This window comes from Mus pahari, chromosome 8 (assembly GCF_900095145.1).
Source record: "Mus pahari chromosome 8, PAHARI_EIJ_v1.1, whole genome shotgun sequence".
Taxonomy (NCBI): Eukaryota; Metazoa; Chordata; class Mammalia; order Rodentia; family Muridae; genus Mus; species Mus pahari.
In genome coordinates, this window is record NC_034597.1 from 76,696,842 (window position 1) to 76,718,306 (window position 21,465).

At 38.5% G+C, this 21,465-nt stretch overlaps 1 protein-coding gene across 1 annotated transcript in view; it reads right to left on the reverse strand.

Moving 5' to 3' along the window:
- Nucleotides 1-21,465, reverse strand: part of Diaph3 (diaphanous related formin 3) — a 454,769-nt gene that overhangs the window by 379,582 nt on the left and 53,722 nt on the right. The window contains exon 4 of the mRNA XM_021202828.2: nucleotides 7,824-7,928. Coding sequence (XP_021058487.1) covers nucleotides 7,824-7,928 — 105 coding nt within the window. The remainder of the gene's footprint in view (nucleotides 1-7,823; nucleotides 7,929-21,465) is intronic.

Consider the following 21,465-nt stretch of genomic DNA (forward strand, 5'->3'; position numbering starts at 1 on the left):
ACTACAAACCTAATTTTATATGTAAAGATGCAGCAAAGTTTTTCAATGAAATATTAATATATTAAATTAAATTATATTTTCAAATCTCATATTTGAAAGTATATTAATACATTATTCTTTGTTATATATAAAAATAAGAGGTCAGTGTTAAGTCAGGCATACAAAATTAACAATATACATGCTTTTTTAAGCCAATGTGGTACATTTTCTCTAGTTTTTCAGGACCACAAATCAAAATAAAGGAATGAAGCCAGGAACTTATGATAACCGTCTGAATATATTTAGGGACAAATAAACCAACTCACAGGAAGACAAGGCTACAAGATATAGAAAAAATGGTTCCTTGGTCAGTGGAGAACTTGAATCTGGGCCTATCAAAACATAGACATTTTGTCAGATGCACAAGCCAGTAAAATCTGTTTTCTTTGAGTCATATCCTAAGACAATGAGGGTAGAATAATTAAAGGACAGAGCATAACATGCTACAGAAAAACAAATCTCCCTGACATTACTAAGGAGGTTAAAAAGGAGATATAAACAAATTTAGTGCTAAGATTCTCCATACAGACATCTGGAAGACCAGGAAACAATGTTGACAAATATATGTGGGAGCTAAAATATGTCTGCTACTGTGTACTGAGTTCTAGGATTTTATTTTTAATCATACCAAACAGTTTATGTTATGTCATAGTATTTATGCTTAATGTAAACATATATGAGTTAAAACAAAATGTGTGTCACAGAGATGGCTCAGTGAGTAAAACGGTTGCGATACAAACATGACTTTTATTTAAATCCTTGGCACAATAAACAAACAAACAAACAAACAAACTAATCTGAGAATATTGGTGAGCATCTATGACACCAGAACTGAGAGGAGGGATTAAGACAGGCAAATATTGAGCCTGACAGCTGGTCTAACCAAAATGGTAAGCTCCAAATTCAGTAAGAGACCATATCAAAAACTAAACGGAGACACCCATACAAGAGGGTAGTCAGCATCAACCTCCTATATCCACAAATGATTCATGCATGGTGAGTGCATAAATGTACGCACATGCAAATGCCGACACCACACACACACACACACACACAGAGAGAGAGAGAGAGAGAGAGAGAGATAGGGAAGCACATAATTATATACATTCTTAAGGAGGACAGGATTAGTAATCCTGTCAAAAGAAATTGTTTCAAATTAAGTATGGCTAAAACAACTAGAAATGTTATACTGTAAAAAACATACAGGCCTTTTATAAGCCTAAACATATACTGTTGAAACTATATTCAAAGATAGGTGTATATATAATATGTGTGTGTTTATGTGTATGTGTGTGCGTGTGTGTGTATATATATATAATATATCACAGATATATATGTGAAAATCCCTATACATATTTTCTGATGCTCAAAATGATCACCTTTCTATCTAACTTTCTATCACAGATATGAGAGTGAGTGCTTCTATCATAACGTTTATTTACTCACCTCTACTGTCTACTTACTTTTTTTAAAAAAGATTTATTTATTTATTATATGTAAATACACTGTAGCTGTCTTCAGACACCCCAGAAGAGGGCATCAGATCTTGTTATGGATGGTTATGAGCCACCATGTGGTTGCTGGGATTTGAACTCCGGACCTTCAGAAGAGCAGTCAGTGCTCTTACCCACTGAGCCATCTCACCAGCCCATCTAGTTACTTTTAATTCAATAAGACAAACAAACAGGGAAAAAAAGACAACTATTAGGAGCTTTTAAATGCCACCTCTCTATCAAACACACACACACACACACATACACAGAGAGAGAGAGAGAGAGAGAGAGAGAGAGAGAGAGAGAAAGAGAGAGAGAGAGCTGTAAATTTTTATAATTTAATTAGTCCTTGAATTTAATAATTTGAGCTGCACTACTTACTCCTGAAAAAAGTACATGCTATATAATGAAATCAAATAAGTTTCCATATAGTACTGTAGAACAAAGTTTAACTTGTAACACCTATAGGAAAAAATGTATTCTTTGTTTCCAATTGTTAATGTTACTGTTCTTCAGAAATTTTCAGAATTTTTACTTTAAGTTGTAATGACATGACTCCTCACCATTTCAGTAGTTCACTTTACTACTGTAAATAACAAAGTCCTAATGTCCATAACACTTTACAATGTTACAGAAATAAATGAGCTTAATTACCTAAATCAGGGCTAATTTTGAGACAAACTGTATGAGCTTACCATACACTCTACTTCATCTTGCTACCACCATGCTTCCAAACCTGACACCAGATTTACAATGATGCTGCTTTTAAAAACAGGTAGATTTTTTTCTTATGCTTCTGCTGGGGGAGGGCTAGTTAACTGGATGGAGTTCAGCCAGCAGAGGTCGGTAATCTAAATGTTGTTCTTTGCCTGTAAGACTTACTTTGACTTTTCAACTTCAAAATTTGTAGGAGTAACTTTGCAATTTTCCCTACCTGTGGAATAATACTTTTATTAAAGACACAGAAATAGATAAGGCCAACTGGTAGAAATGTAAAATAACAGAAGTATAATCAGCATCAATTCTTGTTGGATAAGGATGTCGCAGAACTAAGTACTTCAGACAAATACATATTTAGTCTAGGTGATTCAGGTATCTGCCTAAAGGGTCATATATCATTACTTTTCATGTTTCTGAACCATATGAAAACAGAAGGTGATTAAAAACTCTCAGATGCCTATGAATCCCATTTACATGGAGTACATCACTGTAATTTTTTTAAATGCATTCATATTCAAATCTGAGAACCATGATTCTTAGCTCATCAGGCCTGCTTAATTGCACTAACATCTGCAATCAATTTAAATTCTTTAAGATAGTCTTTCACAGTGCTTGAAGTGATTTCATGCTGTGATAGATTTAACACACTCACTAATTTATAGACACACACAAGCAGATGAGACCTAGTTTTCCATGGGTGAGGTACAACACTGAAGGGCAGTCTGCATTTCCCACATAACTGGGATGCAGCAAATGGCACATCCTGCACAGCTTACTGGAAATACATGAGATGACTGTACCATGAAAGCAGAACAGAAAGCAAAGCTAGAACTAGCATTTCATCTAAATCTATTTGTAAGTCATGGACCATTTAGTGGTTTGATGAGAGTTTACAGATGCAATAAACTGCCAAACTAGAGCTACCAGGTGAAGTTATACAGAATACTGATTCCCCTCAATAAATCATCTCTCCTTCCTGGAAAACGGAGGAGCAGGGGGGATAAAAGAACCGTTTTTAACCTAAATTACAACTCCCCATAAAACAAGGAAAATACAGAGGGCTAGAGAATCTGGATACATTGTGGAAGTACTATAGTTCTGGAAGCTTCCTGAGTTCTCACAATCAAAAAGACAAAAAGCCGTAGTAAATACAAAACATGGATAAGAAAATATCACTGGATAGCAATGCTGTCCTCCACAACTTCAAAAGAGGTTGGTGATTCGCCATCAGACCACAAGACCTTGACACTATCAAAATCAGACTGGAACAAACAAGAGAAGGCAGCAGGGTTATGAGAAAGAGGAAAACCCAAAAAGGCTTAGAATCCTTAGCAGTTTCGGTGCAGTGTGAAGAGTTTGCTCTGACACCATAATAGAGGACTTGGGAAAGGTCTGAGGAGATGGGAGAGGCTGGGCATCACTGTCTGTGAACACCAACACTCAGCTCCTGAGCTCTGAGACAAGATAGAATTCTAACTGGACCAGAAAACGCTGTGAACAAAATGAAAACTAAGCAGAACATTCCTACAAAAGGCAAGACATCTCTGTTGGCTAACACAAAGTGAATACCATGGTGCGCGAACGTGTGTGTGTGTGTGTGTGTGTGTGTGTGTGTACATACATCTTCTCTTTGTTGTTGTTGTTGTTTGGTCTTAATGTTTTCTTTTTGTAGATTATTTGTTTTTTCTTTTTTGATCCTTTTGGTTTTCCTCTTTGAGTTTCTATGTTATTTTATTTTCCATTATTTTATTTTACTGATAATATCTGAATGGGTCTAAATGACTCTAGTGTATACTCATGTGTGAAGCTACTGCTGTGGGATACTTTGTTTTCCTTCAGCAAGTATCTGTTCATAGAACTCTTCTCTTCCTTCAGAAATGTTCCTTCCTTCAGAAAGTTCACTCCATATGATCATTTTCTCATAGTTTTCATCTCTATCATAAATAGCATGGCTCCTCTAATTAGTGCTTTCTAAGATGCTGATAAAAAATATGGGCCTGTGAGATGGTTCAGTGGGTAAAATTAAAAAGGAATAGTGTTGTGTTCTAATTTTAGCAATCTTTTGTGATAGAAGAAAAGATACCTAAGTGGTCTAAATCCTATCCTAAAACAAAATTCTTTTAACTCACTCTTTAATTGTTTAAAACTTCATCTATGGTCTCTGTGGCCTCTGTCATTAACTTTTATTATCACGCCATGGAGAATGTGTAGCCTGAATATAAACTCAACCAACCACAACAAAGTAAGCCCTGCTATAAACACTGGAATCTCATTCCTAGTGTGATAACACACTCCAAAGAGAAAAGACGAGAGAAAGCTTGATGAAGATAGCCACTCAGGTGAGGATGTCTCCAAACCTAGAAAATCCACTTAAGGTCGAAGAACCTTGATGACAGAAGTCACCTTCTGACAATGTCTGCCCTTCTAGGACATGCCAAATATTCCACACAGTAAGTAATGTTGTAACTCTCACACTCTAGACAATCCTTTCGGTCCTGATCATTCTAGTAAATAAACTCCAACCTTGGTTCAAAATGATTAAGGGACTAAGTAAAGAAGGCAGCCCTCGGCTACATACATGCCAGGGCTCAGACCAGGCTTTGTGGATGCTCTTTGGTTGACGCTGGGAGCTCCCTGGGGTCCAGGTTCCTTGGTACTCTTGGTCTTCCTATGAGGTTGCCTTCAATCGCTTCCCTAACTCTTCCATAGGGGTTCCGACCTCAGGCTAATAACTGACTGCAAGTATCTGCATCTGTCTCAGCCAGCTGCTGCTAGAGCCTCTCAGAGAGCAGCCAAGCTGCAAGCACAACACAGCATCAGTGACAATGTCAGGATTTGGTGCCTGCCCATGGGATGGATCCCAAGTGGGGCCACTCACTGGTCAGCCCTTCCATCAGTCTCTGCTCCATTTTTGTCCCTGAACTTCTTTTAGACAGGAACAATTTTGGGTTGACAATTTTGAAGGTGGGTTAGTGTCCCCATCCCTCCACTGGGACCCTGTCTAATTGGAGGTTGTCTCTTCAGGTTCCATCTCCCCACTGTTGGGCATTTCAGCTAAGGTCACTCACACTGAGTCCTGGGAACCTCCCCAGTCCCAGGTCTCCAGGACTTTCTAGAGGTTCTTCCCACCCCACTCCTGACAGCTGTATACTTTAATTCATTCTCTGAGCCCTCTGGCCTCTCTCCTATTTCCCCCACATACCTGATCCTGCCCCCACTTTCACCATGATTATTCCATTCTGCCTTCTAAGTGGGACTGAAGCATCCTCACTTGTGCCTAATCCTGTAGATGCTTGATGCCCTAGCAAGGGGGTGGGGGAACACAGGGAGGGAATGCAGGGAGGGAACCCTCTCAGAGGTGAAGTGCAGGAGGGATAGGAGTTAGAACTCTTTGAGGGGAGACCAGGAGGGAAAAAAACAATTGGGGTGTAAATAGATATAATTAATTAATAAGAAAAAAAAGAAGTTAAAATGTAAAAAAAAAAAAAGTTCAATTAGAGTTTATCTTTTCTTATATGTCTGTTTATTTTCTTAAATTCCAGAATTAAAATTCACTAACATACAGGCTTTCCTAAGCCAGTTGTAATTCACATAACATATCCTATGTGATTATACTTAATAAATTTATGCTTGCTGGATTTAAAATTTATTAACAGTTGTTTTCCCTAGCTATTCCACACGACACAATTCACCTGCAATGCTTTGGGTTCTGTACCCTGCAATTGAGTGTTTCACTTATGTGTAGTAGTGTTAACGTTCTATATGGACCAAATGGCCCCATTAACAAACAATGGCAGGGGTACTTTGGCAGCTATCTCTGATGTCTGGAACCTTGGCTAACAAATACTAACCATCAATAAACATGTACTGGATAAATGAATGTCTTTTAAAAATGTGAAATTTTCCATCATAAATTTATGATACAGGCTATTTTTCTCTATACCTCTAACAATAAATTTGATATAATGGTAATGTGCGCTATAATGATTTCAATCACAAGAATAAGCAAATAACAGGGACAACTTAACAATTACACAGAGGTAGTCACCAGTGTCAAATGTTCTAAAAATGAAAGAAGCAACTTAATGATGACAGAGCGCCTGTATGACAAAGGAATTGCCATTTTACGGGTAGAAAAAAAATGAAAAATTACATTAAGCTGCTTATGCCCAAAAGATTTAATAATACAAACAAACAAACAAACAAACTTAAACTTCTAAATGGCAGCTATATAACTTTAAGGGGCAAAACCCACTAATATCAGCATCACAGCAGCTGAATACAGAGCCTATTTATACCAGGCTAGGAAAGGCATGCTACTCATAGTGATTCCTACAACTGAAGATGAGCCTGCCAAAACAAGAAATACGTTTAAAAATTAAACATCACTTGAGTTTTCTTCCAAAAGAAATAGCACTGAGTTACAGACTGTCTAGTAGATAAACAGAGATGAGGAATAAATAACTTATGTTCTCATAGGCTGGCCTTAGGTTAAAGTCTCCTGTGAAAATCAGTGTATAAGCTACTTCTTTCTAATCCTATTATAAATTCAGCCAAAAGCACTGTCTCCTGCCTTTCACTTCTTGGTTAACCTCAGTTCTCAGCTTGATACACTTAGCAAAGGTGGAACCTTACTTGAGAAAGAGTCTTTATTTATCAGATTGACCTGTGGGCTTCTCTTTATTGTTAACAGATAAAGGAAGACCCAATCCACTGTAGGCTCTAATACCACACTTGGGCACTTGGGCCTGCACAGCATAAGAAAGCAGGCTGACAAAGCCATGAAGAGCAAGTCAGTAAGAAGCATCCCTCCATGGTCTCTGCTTCGGTTCCTGCCTCCAGGTTCCTGCCTTAGCTTCCCTCTGAAGATGGACTGTCATTAGTAAGCTTAAGAAAACCAAAGCCTCCCCAAGTTGGTTTTGATCATTGTTTTATTACAGAAAAACAAAGCAAACGAAAACACCTCCATGTCATAGTTTTCATCCAATCCCCATTTTTCACAACGTCTATCAAGCTCATTTGTTTTTCAATGGAGTAAATACTACAGATTCTGTCTCCCAAATATACTTTCCCAGACATTTGGTCAGTATTTCCACTCCTTTTCACCATTCCCTAGAGAACGGATCACTATGGAGAGACACAATGTTCCTTTCAATAGTTACATTTGTACTGGGTTTAAAGATGTTCTGCCCATAGGAAAATGCACAATATGGAATTGATTATTGTGAATCCTAACTTAGATAGGTAAAGTTCTATTTTATAAATATGATCTTCATTTATAAGTAACACTGGAAATCAATGACTTAATCTTAACTCACTAGCAAAGTGTGGTCTCAAGGCACACTACTGTGCTTCTCAGCAGTGAGACTGGCCAACACACACACACACACACAAAGTTTAAGAGAATACTAGAGAAATGTCTTAAGCTAATTTATTATACTTGTTTCTAATTATGCACTCAAAGCCTTCTGATTGCAGTTTTGCACAAGCGTAAGCACTTCATTAGACAAATGCATTGTTTCCCACACTGCAGGCTGCAGCACTATGTTTCAGGCTGACAGCTTTACTTACTGTCTTAGAAGCAGTATTAATGTACTGCATCACCATTTCTTTTTTGATACTGAAGTCTTTTTCCCGCAATGGTGCCTTTTTATCTTCATTTAAATTCATATCTTCCTGGAAAACACAATTAAAATGCCTGATTTTAAAATCTAAGTAGAGCAGCAGTTCCCCATATACTCTATGAAACAGAAAAATCAATAATTTGTGACTAAAGCAGCATTAATTGTTTTTGGAATGATTTACATACAGTTCTGCCTAAAGGAAGGAGAGCTGGGTAGACAGACAGCATTCTAGATCATTTAACAGGTAAAACACTTACCAGGAAAGCTTTAAACTCACAGCAGGCTATTAAAATTATATTCACATCACTATAGATAATTAGACAGTTGCAGATTTCTGCCTTTCATAAGGTCATTAGGATTCAAAATTTCAATATATTTATTTATTTTACAACAGCTGCACCTGAAGCTATCTTGTACTGTTTTAAAGAGATAATCTGCATACTATAAAAATAAAAAAGTAAATAAACCACCACCTTCCAGGATAGCTACAAGCACATGCATAATAACAGATACCTACTACTAATGCAAGAAAATGGCATAACATTCTACTATTTTAATCCTTTCTATCTGAATCAAAAATATTATTAGGTAGTTAATTTACTGAATGATTTAAATAACATAAAAGTTGAGCCTCTGAATGAATACAGAAGCTTATGAATTAGATCAAGATGAAGTCTAACATTTCTCAACATCAAAGATAACAAGGGTCTAAGCATCCTATACTTTGCTCTAAGACTAATTTTGATTAATAACCCAAGTCTAAAACAGTCACTTAAGTATATGAATTCCATGAACTGTTTAAGAGGTTGTTCAGGTAAGACATAGGAGGCTGGTGGAGAAGAACAGCACCGCTGGTTTCTCAGGGATCAGAGGCAGCCCTGCATCACACACAGCATGATTCATAAAGCAGCTGCATGTAAGTTCTAGATCTACTACAAATGAACGCATAAAAATCAGAATTTCAGGTCAGTTATACAACCTAGCAAGCCAAATTTCCCCCAAATTTTATTCTTCAACAATGCAGATCATGAGTTTTTCAAACACCAAACAAGTCAAAAATCACAACTCCTTTCATTTCACACTGATAGAAACATTTCCAATGGATGGGTATTGTAAACATTATAGAGGTTGAAGAAAGAGATCTTGAGTTCAAGGCCAGCTTGGAATACACAGCAAGACCCTGTAGAGAGGAAGAAGGAGGAGGAGGGAGGGGGTAAGAAATTTTGAGATCTTAGAACTTCCAGTTTAATAGGCTGACAAAAGGAAGAAATCAGTAATGCCCCTTCCTGGTCTACTTAAAAGCAGCCTAGGTAATAAATGTACTTATTATTTGCTTCATTCCCCTCTCTAGGCTAATTCCTCAGTAGGCTTTACCCTCACATGATTTACAGGGATCAGCAAAATGGCTGAGAGACTTGCTCCCTTGCCTGAGGTTGAGCTTGGAAACCTGAAAGCTCTCCAGGATGGAGACAACTGATTACCAGGCTCTCTGTCCTCGACACATGCACCCATGTGCACACATGCATTCAAAAATAGTATGTGGACATGGATATATGTATTTGTGTGTGTGTGTGTGTGTGTGTGTGTGTGTGTGTATGGAAAATGTGAAGAATTTTTAGAATTCCTGGGAGATTTGATTGTGGTAGTGACAGGGATGTTGTCATTCAAAAAGGCATACTATAGGAGGCATTTATCACTTAACCCTGTAGAACAAAAGAGAAGGTGGATGTAAGGAGACACCACCCCTTTAAGAGAGGGCTAACTTTCTAATAGTGCCTGCTGTGCAAGCCTGGAGACCTGGGTTAGATCCCCTTGTAAAAGAGGGCAGAAAGAATTATCTCAGAGTGGTCCTCTGATCTCCACAGGAAGGCTGTGACACAGTTGGAGTAGTCTGAATTAGAATGGCCTCCAGTGGATGATAGGTTTGAATGCTGGTCTCTAGGGAGTGGTTCTAGGTGAAAGGATCAGGAAGTGTGGCCCTGTAGGAGGAAGTAGGCCACTAGGAGTGAGCTTAGAGGATTCAAAAGCCCATGGAGTCTCTCTTCCTCTCTTCCTGCAGTCTTCTCATCTGGATGTAGAACTCTCAGCTACTTCTCCAGCACAATACCTGCCAGTATGCCAGGCCATATTCCCGCCATAATGATAATGGACTAACACCCCCTTCCCCCCCCCCCCCCCCCCCCCCCCCCCCCCCGCCGCTGCCCAAACTGTCAGCAAGCCTCCAATTAAATGCTTTCTCTTATGAGAGCTGTCTCAGGCATAGTGTCACAGCAACAGAACACTAAGACCCATCATGTACACACAAGATGATGATGATGATGATGATGATGCCAGAAATCATCAAAGCTCTGGCACTATATCACCCAATGGGATTAGACACAAAATGAAAAGCTAAAAATAATAAGTAAACTCACATAGTAAATAGTATTGCAGGAGTTTAGTGTACATTAAACATCCCCAGAATCAACTATTCCATAGTTACACTACCCTTTCCAAGTTCTCTCAACACAATGCTTTGTTTCAGAAATGGAGTTCATGAACACCAAAACATCACACCAGCAATGAAGCAGACATTCAGGAATGTTTCCTTATGGTTCCTTGAATGGTCAGGCCAATTGTTTCTATTAAAATACACAGATATTGTATATGGCATTATACTGGATTCTTAATTATGAATATAGGTAACTCATTTTTATGTATAGAAAATGTTACTGGCCATAAGCCAGGCCAAAAAAAAAAAAGGCAAACTGTGTATGTTGTCACTCATAAGAGGAAGTTAAAAGAGTTGATCTCCAAGGACATATACAGTGGAGCAGGGCTTGCCAGAGGCTAGTAGGGTAGAGAGAAGAAAGAGAGCTGGCTCGCTGTAGAAAATATAATAAGTTTTAGCATTCTACACCACTGTTGAGTGACTGTAATAATTCATTTATTAACATTTCAAAATGAAAAAGAATTTAAGTGTTTCTAACACAGAGAATGATAAATGATTGATGTTATGGGTATATTAATTTCCTTGCTTTGATCACTGCACATTGGATCTATGTACTGAATTCACACAGGAGCTCATGACGATGTACAATTATTAGGTGGCAATTACATAAGAACCTCGCTGAGTTGGAAAGAGGAGTTAGGGAACAACTGTTACAAAAGTGGGAGACCTAGCAGCATCTATGATGTGTATTAAATTGCTTATAACAGCAAATTAAAATATTTAAGGGACACAGAATAATGAGAAACAGATAACTTATTAGTTGAGCTGAAATCAAATTAAAATTTCAAGAGCAATGGTTGAAAGGAAAAAAAAAATTAAAGCTACTGCTTTCTTTTCAAAGAGGTGTTTCCAGATGACATTCATCCATGACTAAGAATAGTTGTGCTACTTAATTTTAGATGACAGTTAATTTTAGATTAATCCTTTGGATGGAGAAGTAGCCAGACAGCTGGCATGCACTATATTGTGTCTAGGAGAGTTTTTTATAAACAACTTGGCCACATGAAGCTATGAACTGATTAAGAAGAATCACGCTCACACAATGGGGCAAGCACTATGCAATCAGTTGGTAGCCCAGCTCATCAAAGGGCAAAGTATATGTAAATTTATGCTATCACGTGGGTACTCTTCTTTCCTATCCTTAGGTCTACAGCCTAAGCCTTCCAACTGTAAATGTTGGGGCCATGTCTACTCCAATTCCACACTCCAAGTTCTCAGGCCCTGGACAATGCACTACAAACCACTGTGTCTACACTAGCCCTTCACATTCTCCACTTGTAGAAGGTCTTTGCTAGGAATGAGGTTCCATAATCTTTTAGGACAAGTCCCTTAATAAAGACCTTTCCATATGCCATAGCTATTAGTATTCCTACTGGCTCAGGACTCTCTAGAGACCCTTACCTAGTGTATATGTGTTAGGACAGGTCTCACTATTTTCCTCTGGTTTATGGCAACTCTCTTATCTCACTATGCAGTCATTTTCCTGAGAAGTTGGGATGACAAAATCTCAATGCATTAGTTTGTTTAAAGAAAGAAGAAGATAGAGAAAGAAAATTTGGATTTAATTAACTCCCAAAACACAGCAAAGCCTGTTGCAGCACCCCCAGGTATATATGACTACACGTAACAAGTTTTTATTCTCTACACAAGCAAAGGGCACTCTAAAGATAAACAAGGAGGAATGAACCAAAAAATAATCATATGAAAATATATAATGCAAGATTTTTAAGATAGATTTTTATCTACAGAAAACAGTGCTAGAAGAATTAAAAACTCCTGAAGCAATAGTACCCAGCGTTGAGAAGTAATGAAGTCTCTGAAAAACATGTAGGGAGTCTTGTCATAGAAAATGCACATCTATGCTTTGAGTTACAATTCCAGGGAGTCTGGACCTCCCTGAAAAACCGAGCAAAGAATGTTTGGGAAAGAGAAAAGACCACCACATCAATTTTCATATTTCTCAGTTCATAGTCTCTCAAAATAATCAAGCCTCCATTTCTTTGTTGAGTTTCATTAAAGGCATAGAGTAGATGACCAAATGCAATGCATCAAGCAGGCAATCTCAGGACAAGGGAAGACAAGGAAACAAAATAAAAACAAGAATAGTACCAACTCTGGAGTGCCATTTTGATCTAAATTGCAACACAGTCTGGACCAGCAGGAGAGGCCAGGCTCAACAGGATGGCCAGGCCTGGGAATTAGGATTCTAGTTTGAGCTGAGTATAGACACCTCAAAGATAACAATACATCATTTGAGGGACCCTCATCATCTCTGGTACCCCGGATAAACACAGATGGGGTGGGTAAAGCACCAACCAGAATCCACTATGACATCTAAAACTAATTTCCTTCATTAAAATGAGGTTTCCACTACAACTAAAAATAAAAAAGAACTCACAGAGATTGCCTAAATGAGCACTATAAATCATTATGAATTAACTAATTTAGCCTTCCAAATTTAATATGCAATACCTTCTACACTGTAAATAAAAGCTGAGAATGATAATCTAACTACAGATCTTTTTACAGATCCAATATGGCAGCTTGTTACAACATATTATTTGTTTCATTAAATATATATTATAGTCAAAGTGCTGAAGACAAACTACATGGAAGACATAATTATAAGGTTTGATAAGTAATTTGTTAAGACTGTTCAAAACTCGTGCTAATAAAAAATAATATAAAAGATAAAGTCCCAGCTGGGCAGTGGTGGCACACAACTTTAATCCCAGATCTTGGGAGACAGAAGCAGGCAGAAGCCCAATCGGGTCTACAGGGTGAGTTCCAGGAAAGCCAAGACTCCACAGAGAAGTCCTGTCTTGAAAACCAAAAAAAAAAGATAGGAAAAAAAAATTAATCACAGAAGACAAAGCCTGAGAATTCCACTTCATAGGCATCAATATGACATACCCCCAGATAATGATATACTGGGAAGAACACATCAGCACTAGGATATTCTTCCCAAAGCATTTCTCAATCTAATTGCAGAGAAGGACATAAGGGAAAAGGAAATGAGACAAACTCAAGTTGGGAGCACCCTACACAATGAGCAGGATTCTTCGAAAGACTATCATTGAGTGGAAGAGACATGGGGGCAAAATGCCAACTGTGACTGGATCCTGGACAGGAAATTAGGTTGGCTAGAAATACAGTCTATAAAGCATTAAAAATGTTCATGTCATGGATAATTAATAATTGCCCATAAATTATAGAAGATATTGACAAGGAAATACTGAATAAAGGGTACAAATATAAAAACTCTGTTTATTTCACTTCTCTAACTTTTGTTTAAAATAAAGTTTTTGGAAAAGGCAGAACTAAAGTATTTTTAAAACAGTTTTAATAAATAATTTGGAAAAAAGCAGTGGATAGCTGGAATAGCCTTCAGGAGCAAGGGAGGGAGGGAAGGAGGGAGGGAAGAAAAGAAAGAAACAAGAAAGAAAAGGAAACAATGTTTAAGTTCTCTAAACTCATCAAAGAGCCATTAAGAGAGATGTAGAAATAAGAACAAACTCAAGGCTCCTAAGAAGAGTTCACACAGGTATCCAAACTCCATTCACAGCTCTGGGGCCAGGCACCCAATGAGTCTTTTTGCTCCTGCTTTAAACTGCAAGCCTGCTCTGTGAGCTTTGTATCTGCCCCCTTCGCCAAGCAACCTTTCCACAAAAAACTCCTCAAACTTCTTTGATCTTAAATAAGAATTAAATGGCTGGGTCAGAATCCATATTAAACATTAGTAAACACCATTTTTTTTTTTTGAGATAATCCCTCTACTGATGCAGTTTATGGGGAATCCTTCAAGGTGACTGTGTTCCTGCAACCTGCACCTGAACCCTCATCTGCCTAGCTTGCCATGTGTGTTTCCATAGTTTTTCATCTACATACAAAGCCCATTTCCTAGGGTTCAATTCTAGACTCATGCTGGCACCTGAAAGCCCATGTCTTGTCATTACCCATGAAGGCCTGAGGTCACTGGTTTTCTTGCCAGCAGTAACCTTCACTTTCATCTTCTTCAGGCCCCATCCTTCAGGTCACATGCTGTCTGTTTTCTCACCTAAAAGCTGCTTCCCTCAAAAGTCACTTCCACACTCCTGCCCAACCTCAATCTTCCATCTTCCAACTTTATTTGTAAATCTTTTTCCTTATCCCAATGAAAGCTCCACTCCAGCATTTTCTGCCTCCATGCAGACCAGTTCTTTAATGTACAATTATTTCTACATTCGTTAGGTTCCCCACATGCCTCTCCTCCCAAACTCTAATGGACGATATTTAACATGTCTGCTTTCCTCCACGGAACTTCCTATCTCTTACAGATCAGTTTTGTTTCAATTCAGTTTGCTGCACATTTCACAATGGATAGGCCTCATTAGTCACTTTTAAATGCACATAATTTGCCAATCTTGTTTTATAACATTCATGAGATAAGGATAAAGTTCTAGAACACAGAGCAGGAGCCTGAATATTAGTAGGTCTAGCCTAGAACCATAAGCGACTACTACTCCATAAAACAAGAGCCTTCAGAAAACAGTGCAATTGCTTTCTCAACAGCAGAAATCTGATCCAGAAGTGCTATAATTTGCTCTGCATCACTCCTGCAAAGGAGCACACAGAGGAGACCACATAGAACCTTGGTGACATGCAATCAGGGTCAGTATGTGACTGAGAACTGTACAACAGCATCTGTGCAGAGTGAACGATGCTGAGACTCCTCCCAAATATCACTAAGTTTTGTGGCTTTGTCTGCTGCTATGTCTACCCAAGAAATACGAACTCCACTTTGTACAAAGGTACTGAACGGATCAAGAGCAGGCTCCACCTGAAAATCAGGTCACTCCAGTAGCTGCAGAGACTCCAAAATTTTTTCTCTATGAGCTGGAGGATGCCAGAGGGTCTTAGGTACCAAAACTTCACCATTTTGCTGCTACTGATTTTAGACACACTGACTCCATCATATGCTGATAAAATATTGGCACAAAGTAAATATTTTGACACTATCTCCAACAAAATTGAGAAACAAAAGATGTAAACATAATATATGAGCATATTTAGACAGTAAAGAGCAATTGAGCAGAGAACAGCAACCAGAGAGAAGGCATTTTTTTCCAACTGAATTACAAATGCTAAACTCAATAATTTCATTCATGAATGTAGATTTTATAAGACAGCATACTCATTAAATTTACATACATCAAGTTGAGTGGGATAGTTAGCACCACGGAGAGTCAGATTACATTTAATATGATGGACTATTTGAGCCCTGGGCCAATGCATACAATCCTCATGTGGAAGATGGTCAGGTGTGAAGGACTTCTGCCAGAAAGCAAAAGAAGCACTTGCTAGGCAGACACTACAGTCACAAAATGGGCATGGGAAAGACGTTAGTATAAATAATCAATATATTTTAAGAACCAATTAGAACACTGGAAGGCAAAAATTAACACAGCAACAGCAAAACTAAATATTAATTGTTAAGGCAAAAGATATCACTGGATTTAAATAGTGTTTATATATTGTTTCAGGGTGTTTACTAATATCACACTATTGCAGCTACAAATCGGCTAGACATCTTAGGAGGAGGTCCACATGACAGCCCAATTATATGTCTTGGGACTATGAAGCTCACATCCTAAAAGTATAATTTTTCCTAAGTATCTTCAAAAAATACGACGCTACGTTTTAAGCACATTTTTATTTATCTTCCACACTATACAATATCAAATGGTCCTTTTGATATTTATCCCCACACTGAGGTATATTCTCTCTACCATGAATGGTCTCATGCCAACAGAATTTTTTTTTAAAAAAAGTAAGATTCATGGTCTTTTTCCAATACTAGCAAAATCTATCTTATTTTGGCAATACAATAACTTTATTTTTAGATTGGATCTAGACATAAAGAAAACAGTGACAGATAACGCCAGCAACAATCTGAAAGCCGTGGAGATGATGCAGTCAATAAAATGCTTGCTACACTGCATGAAGACCTGAGTTAGATCCTAGCACCCTTGTCAGGAGCCAGGCATCATGTCATGGGCATGTAATCAGAGCGCTGAGAAGACAAAGGATGGAGTAGCAAGGAGGCTCACAGGTCAGCAAACCCAGCCTGAAAACAGAAAGATCCCTCCTACAAACTGACACCTGACCTCTAACCTTTGACCCCTGACTGCCCCGTAAAGACACACTGGCACACCTATAGAAACACATACTTTAAAATAAAATAGGAGATAAAATGAAATGGGAAATAGGATGGAAATGCTTGCAAGAATGTACAACTTAGAATTAACGTTATTACTACTTTACTATAACTAGCTATAAATAAGCTTGTTCTTTTGCCTATCAATTTTATGTGTACAGAGAGCAGTGTTAACTATCTCAATTAAAAACTAAATTCCAATGTATCTTCATGCCAACATCAAACACTAATAAAGAAAAACCAATTAAGTATCACTTTTATTGTATAAACTCTAATTTTAATAGAACAAACAAAAAGTGTAATGACTATGCAAGGTGATCTGCAGTGAGATTTACCTAGCCAGAACTAGCCAGCACATTCAGAATCACCGACCGGCACAGCCATCCGCCACTGATTAAAAAGGGTCTCACTTTGAAACTTTTAAAAACACCAGGCATTTCCTCATAAATTACACTACAGATTAAACAGTCACTTAACTTCAGACACAAAGGCTGACTTTCCTACTGTGACAGAGAAGGAGGTCTTTGCTGATATAAGAAAGAAAAAGGGAAAAAATGGTTTTGAAAGCATTACACGAAAGAAGGTCAATTTGTCTATGGTGGTTTTGACTATTGTTTTCTATACTGTTCCATATGCTTGAAATAGTGTACAATTAGGAAAACACAAGTAGAACTACATTTCTATTATGTACTGAATAGTGTTGCAAACACAAATGGAATGCCTTTAGTATCTTTCTCATTTCCCTTCAATAAAAATGCCAGTATATGTATTAGACAGGGGGTCACCTAAGCTCTACTGCCAGGAGGCACTTCAAGTATAACCTTTCAAAAAATAAGCTGTATTTTATAAATGTGTTTTCTCCTACTGCTATGCTACAACTAAGCCTGATAAATATCTTCGCAGAAGGTCACTACAGAATCTCAATTAATATGTAAGTATCTCCAGCAACTTTACTAAACTGTTCTCTCTGCACAATTCTAGAGAGCATTCTAGAATTTAATTACTGACAGAATGATTCTGTTATCACTGGCACGCACTTAATGCCAGTTGATGCTGGCACCCTGATAGATGACCTGTCTCACATGGTGCTCATCTTCTCGATAATAAACACGAGAAAATGAAAAACAATAAATGCATGAAAAAGCTCTTCACTTTCTTAATATTTCTGGGTTACTGGATTACTGGGCAGAAGAGCAATTCCAGCCTCCATCCAACCTAATGCTTGCAGGCAGAGAAACACAATCTCTTTTAAAATCTTAAAATGTTTCCTGGCTTGGTACTCGCCTTTGATTGCAGCACCCTGGGGACAGAGGCAGATGGATCTCAGTGGGTTTGAGGCCAGGCTGTAACATAGCAACTCCAGGCCAGCAAAAACTACATAGCGAGACAATGTCTCAAAAACAGTCTTAAAGTTTGAGACATTTCATAGATTGAAAGTGCATTTGTTTGAAATTATGATACTAGGTAGTTAACCTAGCAGGGATACAGATATTCAAATAATAAAGGACATAATCTGTAAGGCATTCATGTATCACAAGGAAGATTTTAAAGACTGTTTACCCTAAGACATGAGGTATATGGGAGTTCTCAGAAACATGGCGAGACAAACAGAAGAGGCCAGTGTAATTGCTTCATAAGATGTACAATAAGAGAGAAAAATACAGACAGAGATAATAAGACTAAAAAAGTTAATCAACATAGACAAGTGCCCTAGTGGGATCAAGATGACTATAGTGGTTTGAAGAGGTTTGGCCCCCTCAGACTCATGTGTTTGAATGCTTGGCCCATGGGAAATGCCTCTACTAGGAGGTGTGGCCTTGTTGGAGTGGGTGTGGCCTTATTGTAGAAAGTGAGTCACTGTGGGGGTGGGTGGGCTTTTATGTGCTATGCACTCTGCACACAGTGCTGAAGTAGTCTCTCTCCTAGTGCCTTCAAATCAAGATGTATAACTCTCAGATCCTTCTCCAGTACCATATCTGCCTGGATGCTGCCGTTTCCTGCCATGATGATAAGGACTGAACCTCTGAAACTCTAAGCCATCCCCAAATAAATGTTGTCCTTTATAAAAGTTGCCTTGGTCACTGTGTTTCTTCACAACAATGAAAGTCAAACTAAGACAATGACAAAGTCCCTCATACTTCAGTGAGAACTTTCCAAAGAGGGAACTAAAGGACAAATGGGAATGTGACGTAATTTTTTAAGGAATATGTATATCTCATTTCTAGGTTTTGAGATTTGACATGTTTTAGATGGCTAATTTTAACTTCTCTTCTGTAGGAGGCATATGGGAGATATTATACAACATTAACAGCTCCAAAACTAAGGAGAGAGTGCAGAGAAAACCAAGGATATAAAGATAAAACAAGAGAGCCAGATGCAACAGGAAGGAAAGAAAGGGGCAAAGATGTACAAAGAGAGGACGTAGATAAGGACCAAAAAAGAGCCATCACTCTACCCACAGCAAAAATAGAAATCAATATAGCAGACTATTGATTAAAAAGCTGTTTGTAATCATACAGGTACACAACCAAAAGGAAAAGTTGCAAAGTTGTAAACTATTATAGAAACATTCCGAATAAACTATTCTCTGCAAAAGTTAGAATATATTAATTTGAACAAACGTAAGAACATATTGGCTTTCCATTAACAGGATATGAATAGCAATTAGATTCAAAACTGAACCATTGGTAAATGCAGTAGAACAGACTCAGAAGAAGGTGAATGGAGTAACCACATAAAGGATAGTGATCAGTGACATTGGAAGAGTGGGTGACATCTGAGGAAAGCAGACATACCACCAGGAAAACAGTCAGCACTTACAAATCTATGCTGATGGTATGCAGCACAGGAGTCCACAGAGGAGCCCAAGCCCTTATACTGCATGAAGAGAGACTACACCTACATATAATTAAAGCAATAAATCTCAAAATAGGGAAACTTTTGGAGGCTGTCTGGGAGAGCCTGGTGTGAGCGGCTAAGCTTCTCGGAATGAAGTCAGAAGACTGGCACATAATAAGAAGTTAGTGATTCTCTAAGCATGGCAGACTCCGTGGAACACACATAGAAGCCAAGAGAAAAGCCTCCAGAAACTGAATGCCCTGCACTAACAAGGAAAGGGGACCTCAGTCTCACAACCTCGAGAAACAGGAGTCTACCGACAGTCTAAATGAGCGATAAGTAAACATGTCAACTGACACTAGCTTAAACCCCATGGACCTTTCAGGACCAGGCTGGATTTCCAACCTATATAATCATAACATTTGTGTTGTTCTAAATCCAGACATTTGTTTTAGCAGCAGTATTTAAGAAACCAAGAGAATTCTATGACACCAATGGCAGGTTATAAACAACCCAAGCCAACAAGTGCTCAGTTCTCTACTCCACTCTAACCCTATAGTAGACAGATCAAGCCTACATCCAATAGAGGGCTAGTACCCAATATATACAAAGAACTCAAGAAATTAGATTCCAGACAATCAAATAACCCTATTAAAAAATGAGATACAGAGCTAAGTGAAGAATTCTCAACTTAGGAAACTCAAATGGTCATGAAGCACTTAAAGAAATGTTCAACAATCGTAGTCATCAGGGAAATGCAAATCAAAACAACCCTAAGATTCTACCTCACAACAATCAGAATGGCTAAGATCAAAAACTCGGGTGACAGCAGATGCTGGTGAGGATGTAGAGAAAGAGGAACACTCCTTCATTGTTGGTGGGATTGCAAGCTGGCACAAGCACTCTGGAAATCAGTTTGATGGTTCCTCAGAAAATTGGACAGAAAATTGAGAACCCAGCTATACCACTCCTGGACATATACCCACAAGATTGCCCAACATATAACAGGATACATGTTCCACTATGTTCATAGCAGCCTTATTTACAATAGCCAGAAGCTGGAAAGAACCCAGAGGAATGTGGTACATTTATACAGTGGAGTACTACTCAGCTATTAAAAACAATGACTTCATGAAATTCTTAGGCAAATGAATGGAACTAGAAAATATCATCCTGAGTGAGGTCACCCAGTCACAAACGAACACACATAGTATCACTCACTGATACGTGGATAATCTGAGCCCAGAAGCTTGGAATACCCAAGATACAGTTCACAGACCACATAAAGCTCAAGAAGAAGGAAGACCAAAGTGTGGGTGCTTCTGTCCTTAGAAGGGGTAATAAAATATTCACTGGAGCAAATACAGAGAAAAAGTATGGAGCAGAGACTAAAGGAAAAGCCATATAGAGACTGCCCCACCTGGGGATCCATCCCATATACAGTCACCAAATGCAGGCACTATTGTAGATGCCAAGAAGTGTGTGCTGACAGAAGCCTGATATAGCTATCTCCTGAGAGGCTCTGCCAGACCTTGACATATACAGAGGAGGACACTCACAGCCAATCACTGAACTGATCCCAGGGTCCCCAATGGAGGAGTTAGAGAAAGGACTGAAGGAACTGAAGGGGTTTTCAACCCCATAGGAAGAACAATAATAACAACCAACCATAGCTCCCAGTGTCTAAACCACCAACCAAGAAGTAGACATGGAAGAACCCATGGCTCCAGCTATATATGTAGCAGAGAATGACCTTGGCAGGGATCAATGGAGGAAGAGGCCCTTGGTCCCATGAAGGCTCAATAGATGACCCAGTGCAGGGGAATTCGAGGGCAGGGAAGCAGGAGTGAGTGGGTAGATGGAGGCACATCCTCCTAAAAGCAGGAGGAGGGGGGATGGGATAAGGGGCTTGGGGGGGGGCAGGAAATCAGTAAAGGGAATAATATTTGAATGTAAATAAATAAAATATCCAACTAAAAAATTAAATTTAGAAAGACAGAAAGACAGAGAGAGAGAGAGAGAAAGAGAGAGAGAGAGAGAGAGAGAGAGAGAGAGAGAGAGAGA